This window comes from Agelaius phoeniceus, chromosome 3 (genome assembly GCF_051311805.1).
Source record: "Agelaius phoeniceus isolate bAgePho1 chromosome 3, bAgePho1.hap1, whole genome shotgun sequence".
NCBI classification, from domain to species: Eukaryota; Metazoa; Chordata; class Aves; order Passeriformes; family Icteridae; genus Agelaius; species Agelaius phoeniceus.
The window spans coordinates 1,978,757-1,998,646 of NC_135267.1; the positions used below are offsets into that span (position 1 = coordinate 1,978,757).

The 19,890-nt window shown below is 44.5% G+C and overlaps 2 protein-coding genes across 5 annotated transcripts in view; both read right to left on the reverse strand.

Moving 5' to 3' along the window:
* The window catches only part of DNAJC27 (DnaJ heat shock protein family (Hsp40) member C27), a 28,620-nt gene extending 21,786 nt beyond the window's left edge, over positions 1-6,834 (reverse strand). The window contains exons 1-3 of one of the 4 annotated variants that reach the window (XM_077176457.1): positions 6,419-6,803; positions 6,035-6,117; positions 1,247-1,316 (exon numbers count right to left, since the gene is read on the reverse strand). In XM_077176457.1, the coding sequence (XP_077032572.1) occupies positions 1,247-1,316; positions 6,035-6,117; positions 6,419-6,505 (240 nt within the window). In that variant the 5' untranslated portion in view covers positions 6,506-6,803. Of the gene's footprint in view, positions 1-1,246; positions 1,317-6,034; positions 6,118-6,418 lie in introns of all 4 variants that reach the window. The other 3 variants (XM_077176456.1, XM_077176458.1, XM_077176459.1) reach the window with 3 other exon arrangements.
* An 8,706-nt stretch (positions 6,835-15,540) lies between these two features.
* The window catches only part of EFR3B (EFR3 homolog B), a 113,991-nt gene continuing 109,641 nt past the window's right edge, over positions 15,541-19,890 (reverse strand). Inside the window, exons 22-23 of the mRNA XM_077176372.1 lie at positions 19,035-19,084; positions 15,541-15,709 (exon numbers count right to left, since the gene is read on the reverse strand). Coding sequence (XP_077032487.1) covers positions 15,544-15,709; positions 19,035-19,084 — 216 coding nt within the window. The 3' untranslated portion in view covers positions 15,541-15,543. The remainder of the gene's footprint in view (positions 15,710-19,034; positions 19,085-19,890) is intronic.

A 19,890-nucleotide genomic window follows, 5' to 3' on the forward strand; every position in this document is an offset into this window, starting at 1 on the left:
AATGTAATGTAATATAGCATAAAGTAATGTAACATAACAAACATAATATAATACAATATTGTATAATAGAATAGAATAGAATAGAATACAATACAATATAATATAATATAGTATTGTGTTATATTATATTATATGGTGTTATATTATATTATATTATATTATATTATATTATATTACATTACATTACATTACATTACATTATATTACATTATATTACATTATATTTCATTATATTCCATTATATTATATATATAATATATAATGTTATGCAATGCAATGCAATGTAGTGTAATAATGTAACATAATGTAGTGTAATAATGCAATATAATGCAATGTAATATGATGTAATGTAATATGATATAATATAATATGATATAATATAATAATAATATTCCAGTCAAAAATTCCCAGGAAAAAAATTCCAGGGAAAAATAACAATTCCACCCCCGCACCCCGCCCCGCGTGTCCTTGTAGAACCCATTATGAACCTGGGACAGGGGGAAATAAAAATATTCCTGGGGAAAATTTCAGAGGAAAAAATTCCAGGAAAAAATTTTGGGAAAAAAACACCAAGGAAAACAAAAAAAACCCCAAACACCCCCGCCAAAAAAAAACCCCAAAAAACTCAAACTAACAAACAAACAAAAAAAAAAAGGGGGAAAAAATCCAGGAGAAAAAATTCAGGGGAAAAGAAAATCAAGGGAAAAATAACAGGGGAAAAAATTTGGAAAGATTAAAAACAATCGAAACAAAACAAAACAAAACAAAAAAACAGAAAGAAAAAGGAAAAATATTCCCAGGGTAAAAAGAGAATCCAGGGGAAAAAAATCATGGGAAAAAAATTTTGGGAAAAGAAATTCCAGGAGAAAAATTCAGGGGAAAAAATTTCAAGGGTGAAAAAATTCTAGAAAGAAAAAATTCAGGGAAAAAAAATTCCATGGAAAAAGAAAAATTCTGGGAAGAAAAATCCAGGAGAAAAAAATTCAGGGCATAAAAAACCTAGGGAGAAAAAATTCCAGGGAAAAAATATTCCAGGGAAAAAGAAAAATTCAAGGGGAAAAAAAATTCCAGGAAAAAAAAAATGAAAACAAAAGAAGAAAACAAAACAGAACAAAAAGATAAAAAATTCCAGGGAAAAAAAAATTCAGGGAAAAAATTCAGGGGAAAAAACAGGGAAAAAAAACATGGGGAAGAGCCCAAAGGAAGAATTCCCGATTTTGCAGGGGGAATTTTTGGGAATTCTGACCTCGTAGAAGAAGGGGTGTCCGGCCATGTCGAAGATGTTCACCTTGATCTCCCGGTCCCGGATCTGCACCCTGGAAAAGGTGTGGGAATTCTGGGAATTCTGGGAAAATAAAAACCCCGGGAATTCCGGGAATCCCCCAAGGATTTGGAATTGCTGGCGGGAATTGTTCCTGAATTCCAAGGGAAAGTCCTCTGGGAATACCTGAGGTTGTTCCTGTTCGTCTCATCCCGTTAATCCATCGTCCCATTATCCCAGAAATCCCATTATCCCATAAATCCCATTATCCCATAAATTGCATCAATCCCATTATCCCATTATCCCTTCCATCCCATTATCTCATAAATCCCATTACCCCATTATTCCATTATCTCATCATCCCATTATCCCATAAATTGCAGAAATCCCATTATCCCATAAATCCCATTACCCCATTATCCCATTATCTCATCATCCCATTATCCCATAAATTGCATAAATCCCATTATCCCACCCATCCCATTATCCCATAAATCCCATTACCCCGTTATCCCATTATCCCATAAATCCCATTATCCCATTATCTCATCATCCCATTATCCCATAAATCCCATTATCCCATTATCCCATCATCCCATTATCCCATAAATTGCATACATCCCATTATCCCATTATCCCATCCATCCCATTATCTCATAAATCCCATTACCCCATTATTCCATTATCTCATCATCCCATTATCCCATAAATTGCATAAATCCCATTATTCCATTATCTCATCATCCCATTATCCCATAAATTGCATAAATCCAATTATCCCATTATCCCATAAATCCCATTACCCCATTATCCCATTATCTCATCATCCCATTATCCCATAAATTGCATAAATCCCAATATCCCATTATCCCATTATCCCATAAATTGCATAAATTCCATTATCCCATTATCCCCTTATTCCATTATCCCATTATCCCATAAATTGCATAAATCCCATTATCCCATTATCCCCTTATTCCATTATCCCATTATCCCATAAATTGCATCAATCCCATTATCCCATCATCCCATTATCCCATTATCCCATTGTTCCATTATCCCATAAATCCCATTATCCCTTTATCCCATTATGTCATCATCCCATTATCCCATAAATTGCATAAATCCCATTATCCCACCCATCCCATTATCCCATTGTCCCATAAATCCCATCCCATCCATCCAATTATCCCAATATCTCATAATCCCATAAATCCCATAAATCCCAATATCTCATAATCCCATCAATCCCATCAATCCCATGATACCATTGTCCCATAAATCCCATAATCCTATAAATCCCATTAAAGAATAAATCCCATAATCCCAGTGTCCCCTCACCCCATTATCCCATCCATCCCATCAATCCCATTATCCCATCCATCCCATTACCCCATCCCATCAATCCCATCAATCCCATTATCCCATCAATCCCATCAATCCCAGTATCCCATCAATCCCATCTATCCCATTATCCCATCAATCCCATTATCCCATCCCATCATTCCATCCTCATTCCTCCCCCGTTCCTCATGAGAAATCCCAGCCTTTCCCATCATCCCCGTTATTCCCATTCCATCCCAATCCCATTATCCTCATTATCCCATTTCCCCATTATTCCCATCATTCTCATTATCCCCATTATTCCCATTATTCCCATCCCAATCCCAATCCCATTATCCCCTTTATCCCCACCATTCCTGTGTCATCCCAGTCCCATTCCCATTATTCCCAACCCCATTCCCATTCCTATCCCAATCCCATTATCCCCATTATCCCATTTCCCCATTATTCCCATCATTCTCATTATTCCCATTATCCCCTTTATCCCCACCATTCCTGTGTCATCCCAATCCCAATCCCATTATTCCCAACCCCATTCCCATTCCCATTCCATCCCAATCCCATTATCCCCATTATCCCATTTCCCCATTATCCCCATCATTCCCATTATCCCCATCATTCCCATTATCCCCATTATTCCCCTCATTATTCCCATTATTCTCATCCCAATCCCATTATCCCCTTTATCCCCACCATTCCCGTGTCACCCCATTCCCATTATTCCCAACCCCATTCCCATTCCCATCCCAATCCCATTATCCTCGTTATCCCATTTCTCCATCATTCCCATTATTCCCATCATTCCCATTATCCCCACTATTCCCCTCATTATTCCCATTATTCTCATCCCAATCCCATTATCCCCTTTATCCCCACCATTCCCGTGTCACCCCATTCCCATTCCCATTATTCCCAACCCCATTCCCATTATTCCCATTCCCATCATCCCCATTCTTCCCATTAACCCCATCATTCCCATCCCATTCCCATTATTCCCAACCCCATTCCCATTCCCATCATCCCCATTCTTCCCATTAACCCCATCATTCCCACCCCATCCCAATCCCATTAACCCCACCATTCCCACCATTCCCATTATTCCCATCCCACCCCATTATTCCCAATCCCATTCCCATTTTCCCCATCCCTATTCTCATCCCATTCCCATTATTTCCAATCCCAATCCCAATCCCAATCCCATTCTTCCCATTGCAATCCCATTATTCCCATTATCCCCACTATTCCCATTATCCCCATTCCCATTTTCCCCATCCCTATTCTCATCCCATTCCCATTATTCCCAATCCCAATCCCAATCCCATTCTTCCCATCGCAATCCCATTATTCCCATCATCCCCACTATTCCCATTATTCCCATTCCTGCTCCCATCCCAATCCCTATCCCATTATCCCCGTTATTCCCACTATTCCCAGTATTCCTGCTATCCCCACCATTCCCATCATTCCTACTCCATCCCAATCCCAAATCCACTGTTCCCAATATCCCCACCATTATCCCATTATCCCCATTATTCCTGTTGTTCCCAATCCTATAATTCCCATTATTCCCATCACTCCCAATACCTCCATTATCCCATTATCCCCATCAGTCCCATTATCCCTATCATTCCCATTATCCCCATTATCCCAATTATCCCCATTATTCCCACCATTCCCATCCCTTTTCCATTATTCTCATTATTCCCAACATTCCCAATATTCCCACCATTCCCAGTATTCCCATTATCCCATTACTCCCATTATCCTCATTATCCCCATTCCCATTATTCCCAATCCATTCCCATTATTCCCATTATTCCCATTTTCCCAATCCCAATCCCATTCTTCCCATTGCAATCCCATTATTCCCATTATCCCCACTATTCCCATTATTCCTATTCCATCCCAATCCCATTCCCATTATTCCCACTATCCCATTTCCATTATTCCCATTATCCCCACCATTACCTCATTATCCCCATTATCCCGGTTGTTCCCAATCCCAAAATTCCCATAATTCCTATTATTTCCATCACTCCCAATATCCCCATTATCCCATTATCCCCATCAATCCCATTATCCCCATTCCCATTATTCCCATCATTCCCATTATTCCCATTATCCCAATTATCCCCACCATTCCCATTATCCCCATTATCCCCAATCCCATTCCCATCATTCCCATTATCCCCATTAATCCCATTATCCCTATCATCCCCATTATCCCAACTATTCCCACCATTCCCATTATCCCATTATCCCCATTATTCCCATTATCCCCATTTTTCCCTTTATCCGCATTATTCCTGTTTTTCTCAATCCCATTATTCCCACTATTCCCACTATTCCCATTATTCCCATTATCCCCACTATTCCCAATCTCTTATTCCCCCATTCCTGCCATTCCCATTATTCCTGTCGTTATTCCCACTATTCCTATTACACTCAATCCCATTATTCCCATTATTCCTACTATTCCCAATCTCATTATTCCCCCCATTCCTGCCATTCCCGTTATTCCTGTCGTTATTCCCACTATTCCTATTACATTCAATCCTATTATTCCCATTATCCCCATTATCCCATTATTTCCATTATCCCCATTATCCCCATTATCAGCATTCCCAGTATTTACAATCCCAATCCCATTGTCCCATTACTGCCATTATTCTCACCATTCCCATTATCCCATTACTCCCATTATCCCATTATTCCCATAATTCCATTATTCCCATTATTCCCATTATCCCATTACTCCCATTATCCCCACAATTCCCACAATTCCCATTATCCCATTACTCCCATTATCCCCACAGTTCCCACTATTCCCATTATCCCCACAATTCCCAATCCCATTCCCATCATTCCCATTATCCCCATTATTCCCATTATCCCCATCATCCCCATTATCCCAACTATTCCCACCATTCCCATTATCCCCATTATTCCCATTATCTCCATTATTCCTGTTATTCTCAATCCCATTATTCCCACTATTCCCACTATTCCCATTATCCCCACTATTCCCAATCTCTTATTCCCCCCATTCCTGCCATTCCCGTTATTCCTGTCGTTATTCCCACTATTCCTATTACACTCAATCCCATTATTCCCATTATTCCTACTATTCCCAATCTCATTATTCCCACCATTCCTGCCATTCCCGTTATTCCTGTCATTATTCCCACTATTCCTATTACACTCAATCCTATTATTCCCATTATCCCCATTATCCCATTATTCCCATTATTCCCATTATCCCCATTATCAGCATTCCCAGTATTTCCAATCCCATTGTCCCATTACTCCCATTACTGCCATTATTCTCACCATTCCCATTGTCCCCACTATTCCCATTATTCCCATTATCCCATTATTCCCATAATCCCTTTATTCCCGTTATTCCCGTTATTCCCGCTGTTCCCTCACTTGGTGACGCCGTAGTCGATGCCGATGGTGGCCAGGTACTTGGGCACGAACCTCTTCTCGCAGTACCGCTTGATGATGCAGCTCTGCGCGGCGGGAAAACGCCCCGATTCCCGCCAAATCCCCAAAATTCCAACTTTTGGGAATGCCGCCCCCGCCCCATAACCGCGACAAGCCCCGCCCTCCTTCGCTGTCAACCAATCAGAACCGCGCGATCCCCCGAGGCACCGCCCACCCGCCTATCAATCACCCGTAGCGACAACAACGAGATGCCGGCAGCTGATTGGTTATGTCGCGCCAATCAGAGAAAAGCGCCCGCCCACCAGCGCTACTGATTGGTCACCCCGCCTGCCCCTCATCGCCCGCCGGCCAATAGCAGCGTCTCACCTTGCCCACCTCGGCGTTGCCCATGGAGATGACTTTAACCCGCAGCGCCTTGCGCGGCTCCTTCCGCTTGGCCGCGTTCGCCTCCATGGCGGGGCCGCGGCGCCGCGGGCCGGGCCCGCTGCCGGTGCGGGTTCCGCTGCGGCTTCCGGTGGCGGTTCCGGTGCCGGTGAGAGCGGCAGAGGCCGGAGGGAGGCAGCAATGGCGGCGGAGCGGCGCTTCCGCCTCAGCCCGGCCGTGCCGCGCGAGTTCTCGCGAGATTTGAGGCGGGAGTGGGGGGGAGGATCCGCCAGGGGGCGCCAAGTGCGGGGCGTGGGTCACGTGTCCGGAGTCAGTGTCACGTGTCCGCTGTCAGTGTCACGTGTCCGGTGTCAGTGTCACGTGTCCTTGTCACGTGTCATTGTCACTGTCCCACAGAACCCCACAAAAACCCAAATCCCGGGAAAAAACCAAAATCCCACACAAAACCCCCAAAATTCCAGGGAAAAAACCCCAATACCACCAAAAACCAAAAAAAATCCTATTAAAAACCCCAAATATCCTACAAAGAACCCCAAAATCGCCCCAAAAACCAGCAAAATCCTACAAAGAACCCCTAAATCCCACCAAAAACCCCGAAAATCCGAGGAAAAAACCCAAAATTCCACAAAAAGCAGAAAAAGATCCTATAAAAAACCTCAAAAAATCCTAAAAAAACCCCCACAAAATCCCACAAAAAACCAAAATCTCAGGAAAAAACCAAAAAATCCTATTAAAAACCCAAAAATATCCTACAAACAACGCCAAAATCCCACAAGAAAAGCCAAATACCAGGAAAAAAAACCCAAATACCACAAAAGAAACCAATAAAACCCTATTAAAAAAGAAAAAAAACTACAAAAAGCCCCCAAAATCCCAGAAAACCCCCAAAAATCAAACTTAAGAAACCCAAAAATCCCAGGGGAAAAAACCCAAATACCACAAAAAAAACCCAAAAAAATCCTTCAAAAAATCCCCAAATCCCACAAAAAAGCCCCAAAATGTCACAAAATCGCCAGGAAAAAAAGCCCCAAATACCCCCAAAAAACAAAACAAAAAATCCTATAAAATAACTTCAAAAAATTCTATACAGAACCCCAAAATCCCACAAAAAAAACCCAAAAAAAACTAAAAACAAACAAACAAAAAAAAAAACCAAAAAAACCCTAAATCCCATAAAAAAACGCCAAAATCCCAGGGAAAATAAAAACCCAAATACCCCCCAAAACCCCCAAAAATTCTATTAAAAATCCAAAAATATCCTACTAAGAAATCCAAAATCCCACAAAAAAAAAAAAAAAAAGAAAAAACCCAAAAATTTCAGCAAAAAACCCCAAAAAGTCTCTCAAGAATTCCCTGTGTCCCTGTCCCCCTGTCCCCATCCCTGTCCCCAGATCCCAAAACAAATCCCAGAACAAATCCCAAAATCTTGAAATGAATCCCAGAATCCCAAAGGAATCCCCAAAAAAATTCCAAACAAATCCCAAAGGAATCCCGGAATGGATCCCAGAATCCCAAACCAATCCCAAAGGAATCCTAAACCAATCCCAAAATCCCAAAGGAATCCTGAACCAATCCCAAAAGAAATCCCAAAGAAATCCCAAAGAAATCCCAAACCAATCCCAAAATGGATCCCAGAATCCTGAACCAATCCCAAAAGAAATCCCAAAGAAATCCCAGAACAAATCCCAAAATTCCAAATGGTTCCCAAAACAAATCCCAGAATCCCAAATGGATCCAGAAATCCCAAACCAATCCCAAACCAATCCCTGAATCAATCCCGAACAAATCCCAAACCAATCCCAAACCAATTCCAAAGAAATCCCAAACCCAATCCCAGAATAAATCCCGAAGGAATCTCAGAATCAATCCCAGAATCCCAAAGAAATCCCAAAGAAATCCCAAAATGGATCCCAGAATCCCAAACGAATCCCTAAACCAATCCCAGAATCCCCAAACAAATCCCAAAGGAATCCCAAAGGAATCCCAGAATGGATCCCAAAGAAATCCCAGAATGAATCCCAGAATCCATCCCAGCGTCCCAAAATAATTCCAAACAAATCCCAAATGAATCCCAGAATCCCAAACCAATCCCAAAGGAATCCCAGAATGGATCCCAGAATCCCCCCAAAAAATCCCAAACCAATCCCAAACCAATCCCAGAATCCCAAAACAAATCCCAGAATCCCAAAGGAATCCTGAACCAATCCCAAAAGAAATCCCAAAGAAATCCCAGAACAAATCCCAAAGAAATCCCAACTGGATCCCAAACCAATCCCAGAATCCCAGAACAAATCCCAGAATCCCAAACCAATCCCAGAATGGATCCCCAAATCCCAAATGGATCCAGAAATCCCAAACCAAACCCAAACCAATCCCAAAGAAACCCAAAAAATCCCGAACAAATCCCAAGGAGATCCCAAAGAAATCCCAAAACCAATCCCAGAACAAATCCCAAGGAATCTCAGAATCAATCCCAGAATCCCAAAGAAATCCCAAAGAAATCCCAGAATGAATCCCAGAATCCATCCCAGAGTCCCAAAATAATTCCAAACAAATCCCAAAGGAATCCCAGAATCCCAAACCAATCCCAGAATCCCAAACCAATCCCGAAATGCCAAAGAAATCCCAATTCCCGTTCCCAGCCCCATTCCCGATTATCCCAACCCCATTCCCAGTTCCCATTCCCAGTGATTCCAATCCCATTCCTGATTTTCCCAATCCCATTCCTGGTTCCTCCTGCCCCATTCCCAGCCCCCAATCCCAATTCCCATTCCCAATCCCGTTCCCAGTTCCCATTCCCAATGATCCCAACCCCATTCCCGATTACCCGGGCCCCATTCCCAGTTCCCATTCCCAGTTCCCAGTATCCCATTCCCATTCCCAATTATCCCAACCCCATTCCCGATATCCCAATCCCATTCCTGATTATCCCAGCCCCATTCCCAGTTCCCAGTCCCCAATCCCATTCCCGATTTCCCAGTTCCCATTCCCAGTTCCCAGTATCCCAATCCCATTCCTGGTTCCCATTCCCAGTTCCCGACCCCATTCCCAGTTCCTGTTCCCATTCCCAATTCCATGGGCCCCATTCCCAGTTCCCATTCCCAGTTCCCATTATCCCGATCCCATTCTCTGTTCCCAACCCCATTCCCGATTATCCCGGCCCCATTCCCGATATCCCAACAACTCCTCCCCGTCCATCCCAATCCCATCGCCCAGTTCCCAATCCCATTCCCAATGATCCCAATCCCATTCCCCATTGTCCCAATCCCATTCCCAGTTCCCATTCCTGGCCCCATTCCCATTTCTGCTCCTGATCCCAATTCCCAGCCCCATTCCCGACTGTCCCCATCCATTCCCAGTATCCCATTCCCAGTTCCCAGTATCCCAATCCCATTCCCAATTATCCCAATCCCATTCACCATTCCCAACACCATTCCCAATTATCCCAGCCCCATTCCTGACTGTCCCAGCCCCATTCCTGACTATCCCAGTTCCCAATTATCCCATTCCCGATTATCCCAGCCCCACTCCCAGTTCCCATTCCCGATATCCCAACAACTCCTCCCAGTCCATCCCAATCTCATCTCCCAATGATCCCAACCCCATTCCCAATGATCCCAATCCCATTCCCAGTATCCCAATCCCATTCCCAGTTCCCATTCCTGGCCCCATTCCCAGTTCCCATTCCCGATTATCCCAATCCCATTCCCAGTTCCCCAGGGCCAATTCCCCGTTCCCAATGATCCCAATGATCCCATTCCCATTTATCCCATTCCCAATGATCCCAACCCCATTCCCAATGATCCCAATGATCCCAATCCCAGTTCCCAATTATCCCAACCCCATTCCCAATGATCCCATTCCCAATGATCCCAATTATCCCAACCCCATTCCCGATGATCCCAATGATCCCAATCCCATTCCTGATTATCCCAACCCCGTTCCCGATGACCCCAACCCCATTCCCAAATTCCCAACAAAATTCCCGACACTCCTGAGGCCGTGGTGCCAACGCCGGCGTTTATTGGGGAGAAACAGACGGAATTTTGGGGGGAAAAAACCATGGAATTTTGGGAAAAACAATGGAATTTTGGGGGAAAAAAACCCATGGAATTTGGGGGAAAAACCCCATGGAATTTGGGGGAAAAAACCCCATGGAATTTGGGGGAAAAAACCCATGGAATTTTGGGGAAATATCTGGAATTTTGCGAAAAGGTCGGAATTTTGGGGAAAAAATCCCAACCATCCCCAAATTCCTGTGAATTTTCGGGAGCCAATCCCAGAATTCCCAAAGTTTCCTTTCCCCACCCCTCCCTTTGCCGTTCCCGGGGGTTTTTTGGGAATGTTCTGGATTTGCCGCCAGGAATTCCCAAATTTTCCCCGCCCCAAATCCCGTTGGATCCCAGGAATCCGAGAATCCCCAAATTCCTCCTCTCCCATTTTTTTTCTGGGGAATTGTTCGGGATTCCCAAAAAAATTCCCCAAAATCCAGAAAATTCTTCCAGGCAGGAACACCCAAAACTGCAGGAACTCATCCCAAAATTTCGGGAAAATCCCAAAATTCCCAATATTCCGGCATCCCAGGTCCATCTGCAGCAGCCCCAGGGTGGAATTTCCCAAAAATTTGGGATTTTCCCAAAAAAATTTGGGATTTTTCCCCAAAAAAATCCCATTCCAAGGGAGGCGGGAATTCTCCATCCCGGATTTTCCAGTTGGGAATTCCAGGAATTTTCCTTTTGGGATTTTTCATTTTGGGGTTTTCCATTTTGGGATTTTCCATCCAGGAATTCCAGGATTTTCCATTTGGGATTTTTCATCCGGGTCTTTCCCTTTGGGATTTTCCATCTGGAATTTTCCTGTTTGGGATTTCCCATCTGGAATTTTCCATCCAGAATTTTTCATCTGGGAATTCCACAATTTCCCATTTGGGATTTTTGCCCTCTGGAATTGTCCATGTGGGATTTTCCATCCTGAATTTTCCTTCTGGAATTTTCCCTCTGGAATTTCCCATTTGGGATTTTCCACCCATAATTTTTCCTTCAGGAATTCCAGGATTTCCCATTTGGGATTTTCCATTTTCCATCCCAAATTTTCCATTTTGGGATTTCTCCATTTGGGATTTTCCATCCTGATTTTTCCTTTTGGGATTTTTCCATCTCCGATTTCCCCTTTGGGATTTTCCTGTTTGGGATTTTCCATCTGGGATTTTTCCATTTGGAATTCCAGGACTTTTTATTTGGGAATTCCCATTTTCCCTCTGGAATTTTCCATCCAGAATTTTTCATCCGGGAATTCCAGGATTTTCCATTTTGGGATTTTCCATTTGGGATTTTCCATTTTGGGATTTCCCATCTGAAATTTCCCATTTGGGATTTTCTTCTGGGAATTTCCCTCTGGGATTTTCCTTCTGGAATTTTCTATTTGGGATTTTCCATCCAGGATTTCCCGTTCGGGATTTTTTTTTTTCCATCCAGGATTTTTCATCTGGAATTTTTTATCCAGGAATTTCAGGATTTTCCATTTTGGGATTTTCCCATTTGGGATTTTCCATCCCAAATTTCCCATTTGGAATTTTCCATTTAGGATTTCCTATTTAGGATTTTCCCTCCGGAATTTTCTCTCCAGAATTTTCCATTTGGGATTTTCCATCTGGGATTTTCCCATTTGGGATTTTCTTCTGGGATTTTGCATTTGGGATTTTCCATTTTCCCTTTGGGATTTTCCTTCTGGAACGTTTCATCCGCAATTTTCTATTTGGGATTTTCCATCCCAAATTTCCCATTTGGGATTTTCCATCCAGGATTTTCCATTTGGGATTTTTTTTTTTCCATCCAGGATTTTTCATCTGGAATTTTTTATCCAGGAATTTCAGGATTTTCCATTTGGGATTTCCCATTTGGGATTTTCCATGTGGGATTTCCTATTTAGGATTTTCCCTCCGGAATTTTCTCTCCAGAATTTTCCATTTGGGATTTTCCATTTGGGATTTTCTTCTGGGATTTTCCATTTGGGATTTTCCATTTTCCCTTTGGGATTTTCCTTCTGGAATGTTTCACCTGGAATTTCCCATTTGGGATTTTCCATCCAGGATTTTCCATTTGGGATTTTTTTTTTTCCATCCAGGATTTTTCATCTGGAATTGTTTATCCAGGAATTTCAGGATTTTCCATTTTGGAATTTTCCCATTTGGAATTTTCCATTTAGGATTTTCTATTTGGGATTTTCCCTCTGGAATGTCCTATCCAGAATTTTCCATTTGGGATTTTCCATCTGGGATTTTCCCATTTGGGATTTTTTTTTCCATCCAGGAGTTTTCATCTGGAATTTTTTTATCCAGGAATTCCAGGATTTTCCATTTTGGGATTTTCCCATTTGGGATTTTCCATTTGGGATTTTCCATCTGAGATTTCCCATCTGGGATTTTCCATCCCAAATTTCCCATTTGGAATTTTCTATTTAGGATTTTCCCTCCGGAATTTTCTCTCCAGAATTTTCCATTTGGGATTTTCCATCTGGGATTTTCCCATTTGGGATTTTCTTCTGGGATTCTGCATTTGGTATTTTCCATTTCCCATTTGGGATTTTCCATCCAGGATTTCCCATTTGGGATTTTTTTTTCCATCCAGGATTTTTCATCTGGAAGTTTTGATCCAGGAATTCCAGGATTTTCCATTTTGGGATTTTTCCCTTTGGGATTTTTCCCTTTGGGATTTTCCCATTTGGGATTTCCCAGCCCCACCCTTCATTTCTCTGAGCTCCTTCCCAACGCTGCAATTCCCAAATTTTTCTTTCCCAAGAAATTCCAGTTATCCCAGGAAAAATCCCCATTCCTGCAGCTCCTTCCCCCCAAAAAAAAACCCCTCAGGAAATCCCAGGAAAACCTGGGATGATCCCAAAAAAAAATCCAGGAAAATCCCAGGAGAAACCTGGGACCATCCCCAGAAAAAACCCCAGAAAATCTCAGGAAAACCAGGAACGATCCCAAAAAATACCCCAGGGAATCCTGGGAAAATGGGGGGGAGCATCCAAAAAAACCCTGGAGAATCCCAGGAAAACCCAAAACAATTCCAAAAAATCCCCACAAAACCCCTCAGGAAATCCCAGGAAAATGGGGAGAAATCCCAGGAAAAAGCCCCAAAAATCCCAGGAAAGCTGGGGGTGATCCCAAAAAACCACAAACCCTGGAGAATCCCAGGAAAATCCCAGAAAATCCCAGGAAAACCCAGAACAATCCCAAAAAATCCTCAGGAAATCCCAGGAAAACCCCAAAACCCCAGAGAATCCCAGGAAAATCCCCAAAAAAAACCCTCAGAAAAGCCCTGGAAAACTGGGGATGATCCCCAAAAAAATCCCAGAAAATCTCAGAAAAATCCCAGGAAAACCCCAAAAATCCCAGGAAAACTGAGGATGATCCCAGAACATCCCAGGAAAACCAGAGATGATCCAAAAAAAAAAAAAAAAGAAACCCCAGAAAATCCAGGAAAACCCAGAAAACTTAAAAAAAAAACAAAACCAGAGAATCCCAGGAAAACTCCAAAAATCCCCAGGAAATACCAGGAAAACCAGGGACGATCCCCAAAAATCCCAGAGAATCCCGGGAAAACCCAAAACAATTCCAAAAAAACCCCAAAAAAAACCCCAAACCCTGGAGAATCCCAGGAAAACCCCAGAAGAATCCCAAAAAATCCTCGGGAAATCCCAGGAAAACTGGGAATGATCCCAAAAAAACCCCAGAGAATCCCAGGAAAACCCCAAAACCCCTCAGGAAATCCCACCCAAAAGCTGGGAAGATCCCAAAGAAATCCCCAGAAAAACCCAAAAAAATCCCCTCAGGAAATCCCAGGGATGGTGCCCAAAAAACCCCTCAGGAAATCCCAGGGAAATGGGGACAAATCCCCTGAAAAAAAAACCAAGAATCCCAGAAAAACCAGGAGTGATCCCAAAAAACCCAAACCCTGGAGAATCCCAGGAAAACCCCAGAACAATCCCAAAAAAACCCCAAAAATCCCAGGAAAACTGGGGGTGATCCCAAAAAGCCCCAGAGAATCCCAGGAAAACCCAAAACCCCTCAGGAAATCCCACCCAAAACCCGGGAGGATCCCAAAGAAATCCCAGGGAAAGCCCAAAAAAATCCTCAGGAAATCCCAGGAAAATGGGGAAAAATCCCCTGAAAAAACCCCCAAAATCCCAGAAAAACTGGGAGTGATCCCAAAAAAACCCCCAAACCCTGGAGAATCCCAGGAAAACCTGAGACAATCCCAAGAAAACCTCAGGAAATCCCAGGAAAACCAGGGACGATCCCAAAAAAGCCCCAGAGGATCCCAGGAAAACCCAAAACCCCTCAGGAAATCCCACCCAAAACCCGGGAGGATCCCAAAGAAATCCCAGGGAAAGCCCAAAAAAACCCCAGAATATTCAAGGAAAATGGGGACAAATCCTGTGCAAAACCCCTGAAAATCCCAGGAAAACTGGGGGTGATCCCAAAAAAACCCCAAACCCCGGAGAATCCCAGGAAAAACCCCAAAACCCCTCAGGAAATCCCACCCAAAACCCAGGATGATCCCAAAAGAATCCCAGGGAAAGCCCCAAAAAATCCCAAAATATTCCAGAATATCCCACGGATGGTCCCCAAAAAAAAACCCCTCAGGAAATGCCTGGAAAACCTGGGATGATCCCAAAAAACCCCTCAGGAAATCCCAGGAAAATGGGGAAAAATCCCCTAAAAAAACCCCAAAAATCCCAGGAAAACCGGGAGTGATCCCAAAAAACCCAACCCCTGGAGAATCCCAGGAAAACCCAGGAAAACCCCAAAGCCCCTCAGGAAATCTCACACAAAACCTGGGACGATCCCAAAAGGATTCCAGGGAAACCCCACAAAATCCCAGGGAAATGGGGACAAATCCCCTGAAAAACCCCCAAAAATCCCAGGAAAACCAGGGACGATCCCAAAAAAGCCCCTCAGGAAATCCCAGGAACACCTGGGACGATCCCAAAAAACCCCAAAAGAATCCCAGGAAAACGGGAGCGACCCCAAAGCCCGAGCGGCGCCGCCGAGGGATTTGGGGAATTTTTGGGAATTTTTGGGAATCGCGGCGCTCCCGGAAGGTTCAGTAGACGCAGAGATCCGGGAATTTCATCTCGTACACCGGGATGGAGTGGGGGGGCTGGGATTGGGATTGGGATTGTTGGGATTGGGATTGTTGGGATTGGGATTGTGGGGATTGGGATGGGCCCAGCACGGCCGGGACGGCCCCGGAGGGACTCGGGGGAGGCCTGGGGGAAACGCGGGAAAAAATGGGAAAAAATGGGAAAAGGGAATTGGGGAAAATGGGGAAAATGGGATTGGGGAATGGGGATTTGGGATGGGAAAATGGGATTTGGGAATGGGGAAAATGGGATTTGGGAATGGGGAAAATGGGATTTGGGAATGGGGAAATGGGAATTGGGAATGGGGAAAATGGGATTTGGGAATGGGGAAATGGGAATTGGGAATGGGGAAAGGGGAATTGGGAATGGGGAAAATGGGATTTGGGAAGGGGAAAATGGGATTGGGGAATGGGGAAAATGGGAATTTGGGAATGGGGAAAATGGGAATTTGGGAATGGGGAAATGGGATTGGGGAATGGGGAAAATGGGATTTGGGAATGGGGAAAATGGGGAATTGGGAATGGGGAAAAGGGGGAATTGGGAATGGGGAAAGGGAATTTGGGATGGGAAAATGGGATTTGGGAATGGGGAATTGGGAATTTGGGAATGGGGAAAATGGGATTGGGGAATGGGGAAATGGGATGGGAGGGTGGATTTGGGGTGGGAAAAGGGGATTTGGGAATGGGGAAAATGGGAATTTGGGAATGGGGAAATGGGATGGGAAAGGGCATTTGGGAATGGGGAAAAGGGATTTGGGAATAGGAAAAGTGGGAATTGGAGATTTGGGAATGGGAAAAGTGGGAATTGCGGATTTGGGAATTGGGATTTGGGGTGGGGAAAATGGGATGGGAAAACGGGGGATTTGGGATGGGGAAAGTGGGAATTGGGATTTGGGAATGGGGAGAATGGGGTGGGAAAGGGGGGATTTGGGGTGGGGAAATGGGATTTGGGAATGGGGAAAGGGGATTGGGGAATGGGGAAAGGGGAATTGGGAATGGGGAAAGGGAATTTGGGAATGGGGAAAATGGGATTGGGGAACGGGGAAAATGGGATTTGGGAATGCGAAAATGGGATTTGGGAGAGGGGATTTGGGGTGGGGAAATGGGATTTGGGAATGGGGAAAAGGGGATTTGGGAATGGGGAAATGGGGGAATTGGGAATGGGAAAATGGGATTTGGGATGGGAAAAGGGGGATTTGGGAATGGGGAAAGGGCATTTGGGAATGGGGAAAAGGGATTTGGGAATAGGAAAAGTGGGAATTGGAGATTTGGGAATGGGAAAGGGGATTTGGGGTGGAGAATTGGGATTTGGGAATGGGAAAAGTGGGAATTGCAGATTTGGGAATTGGGATTTGGGGTGGGGAAAATGGGATGGGAAAAGGGGGAATTGGGAATGGGGAAAGGGGGAATTGGGATTTGGGAATGGGGAGAATGGGGTGGGAAAGGGGATTTGGGGTGGGGAAAAGGGGGAATTTGGGAATGGAAAAGTGGGAATTTGGAATGGGGAATTGGGATTTGGGGTGGGGAAAATGGGATGGGAATGGGATTTGGAAATGGGGAAAGGGGATTTGGGATGGGAAAAGTGGGAATTGGGATTTGGAAATAGGAAAAGTGGGAATTGGGGATTTGGGAATTGGGATTTGGGGTGGGGAAAATGGGATGGGAAAGGGCATTTGGGAATGGAGAAAGTGGGAATTTGGGGTTGGGAATTGGGATTTAGGAATGGGAGAAGTGGGAATTGGGATTTGGGGTGGGGAAAATGGGATGGGGAAAGGGGATTTGGGGTGGGAAAAGGGGAATTTGGGAATGGAAAAGTGGGAATTTGGGGTGGGGAATTGGGATTTGGGGTGGGAAATTGGGAAGGAAAAGGGGGTTTGGAGTGGGAAAAGAGGGAATTGGGATTTGGGGTGGGAAAAATGGGATGGGAATTGGATTTGGGATGGGGAAAGGGGATTTGGGGTCGGAAAAGGGATTTGGGGTGGGAAAAGAGAGAATTGGGATTTGGGAATGGGGAAAGTGGGAATTTGGGGTGGGGAATTGGGAAGGAAAAGGGGGTTTGGAGTGGGAAAAGAGGGAATTTGGGATGGGAATTGGGATTTGGGGATGGGAAAAATGGGAAGGAAAAGGAAGTTTCAGGCAGGAACAGCAGAAATTCCCATTATTCCCCGTTGGAACATCCCAAAATCCCAGTCCCAATCCCAAAATCCCATTCCCAGCCCTAAATTCCCATTCCTGAATAATTCCCACTCCCAAATTCCCGAATTCCCAGTCCCAAGGTCCCATTCCCACTCCCAAATCCCAACCCCGATCCCAAATTCCCGATCCTGAATTCCCAATCCCAAATTTCTGTCTCCCATCCCGAAATTCCCTCATTTCCCTGAATTCCCCAATTCCCAGTCCCAAATTCCCTCATTCCTAAATCCCCAATCCCAAATTCCCGAATTCCCCAATTCCCCCCTCATTCCCTCATTCCCAAATTCCCAATTCCCCCCCCAGTTTCCACATTCCCAAATTTCCCGAATTTCTCTCATTCCCAAACAACTCCCAAACAATTCCCAATCCCACACCCTGTCATTCCCACATTCCCATTCCCATTCCCCATTCCCATTCCCATTCCCCATCCCCATTCCCATTCCCATTCCCCATTCCCCCATTCCCATTCCCATTCCCATTCCCATTCCCCATTCCCATTCCCCCATTCCCATTCCCATTCCCCATTTTCCCCATTCCCATTCCCCATTCCCATTCCCATTCCCCATTCCCATTCCCATTCCCATCCCCATTCCCATTCCCCATTCCCCATTCCCATTCCCATTCCCATCCCCATTCCCATTCCCCATTCCCATTCCCATTCCCCATTCCCATTCCCCCATTCCCATTCCCATTCCCATTCCCCATTCCCCCATTCCCGAATTTCCCCCATTCCCATTCCCATTCCCCCATTCCCCATTCCCATTCCCATTCCCCATTCCCATTCCCCATTCCCCATTCCCCATTCCCCATTCCCATTCCATTCCCATTCCCCATTCCCATTCCCCCATTCCCATTCCCATTCCCATTCCCCATTCCCCCATTCCCGAATTTCCCCCATTCCCATTCCCATTCCCCCATTCCCCATTCCCATTCCCATTCCCCATTCCCATTCCCCATTCCCCATTCCCCATTCCCCATTCCCATTCCATTCCCATTCCCATTCCCATTCCCCATTCCCATTCCCCCATTCCCATTCCCATTCCCCATTCCCATTCCCATCCCCCCATCTCCCCATCCCCCCATCCCCATTCCCATTCCCATTCCCCCATCCCCATTCCCCATTCCCATTCCCCATTCCCATTCCCAATTCCCCATCCCCATTCCCCATTCCCCCATTCCCATATTCCCATATTCCCGATATTCCCGATATTCCCGATTTTCCCCCATTTTTCCCCATATTCCCCCCGTGTTTCCCTCACCTGACGCTCATGTGCAGGATCTGGTTCAGTTTGCTCTGCAGCAGCGACGCCTGCGGGAACAACCGAACCAATTAACGCAGTAATTAACTGATGACATCATTAACCAACAGGAACCATTAATTGACTAATGGGAGACACCCAGCCCAATTAACGCAGTAATTAACTCATTACATCGTTAACCAACGGGAACCATTGATTCACTAACGGGAAACACCCAAACCAATTAACGCAGTAATTAAGTGATTACATCGTTAACAGGAACCGTTAATTGACTGACGCGAAACACCCAACCCAATTAACGCAGTAATTAACTCATTACATCATTAACCAACGGGAACCGCGCTAATTGACTGACGGGGAACACCCGACCCAATTAACTCATTAATTAACTGATTACATCATTAACCAATGGGAACTGCTAATTGACTAACAGGGAACACCCAGCCCAATTAACTCATTAATTAACTGGTTACCCAGCTAATGGAACCGTTAATTGACTGATGGCAAACACCCAACCCAATTAACTCATTCATTAACTGATTACCTCGTTAACGAATGGGAACCATTAATTGACTAACGGGAAACAGCCAACCCAATTAACTCATTAATGAACTGATTACCCAGCTGATGGAACCGCTAATTGACTAGTGGGAAACACCCAGCCCAATTAACTCAGTAATTAACTGATTACCTCGCTAAATAACGGGAACCGTTAATTGACTGATGGCAAACACCCAACCCAATTAACTCATTAATTAACTGATTACCTCATTAACCAACGGGAACCATTAATTGACTGATGGCAAACACCCAACCCAATTAACTCATTAATTAACTGATTACATCATTAACCAAC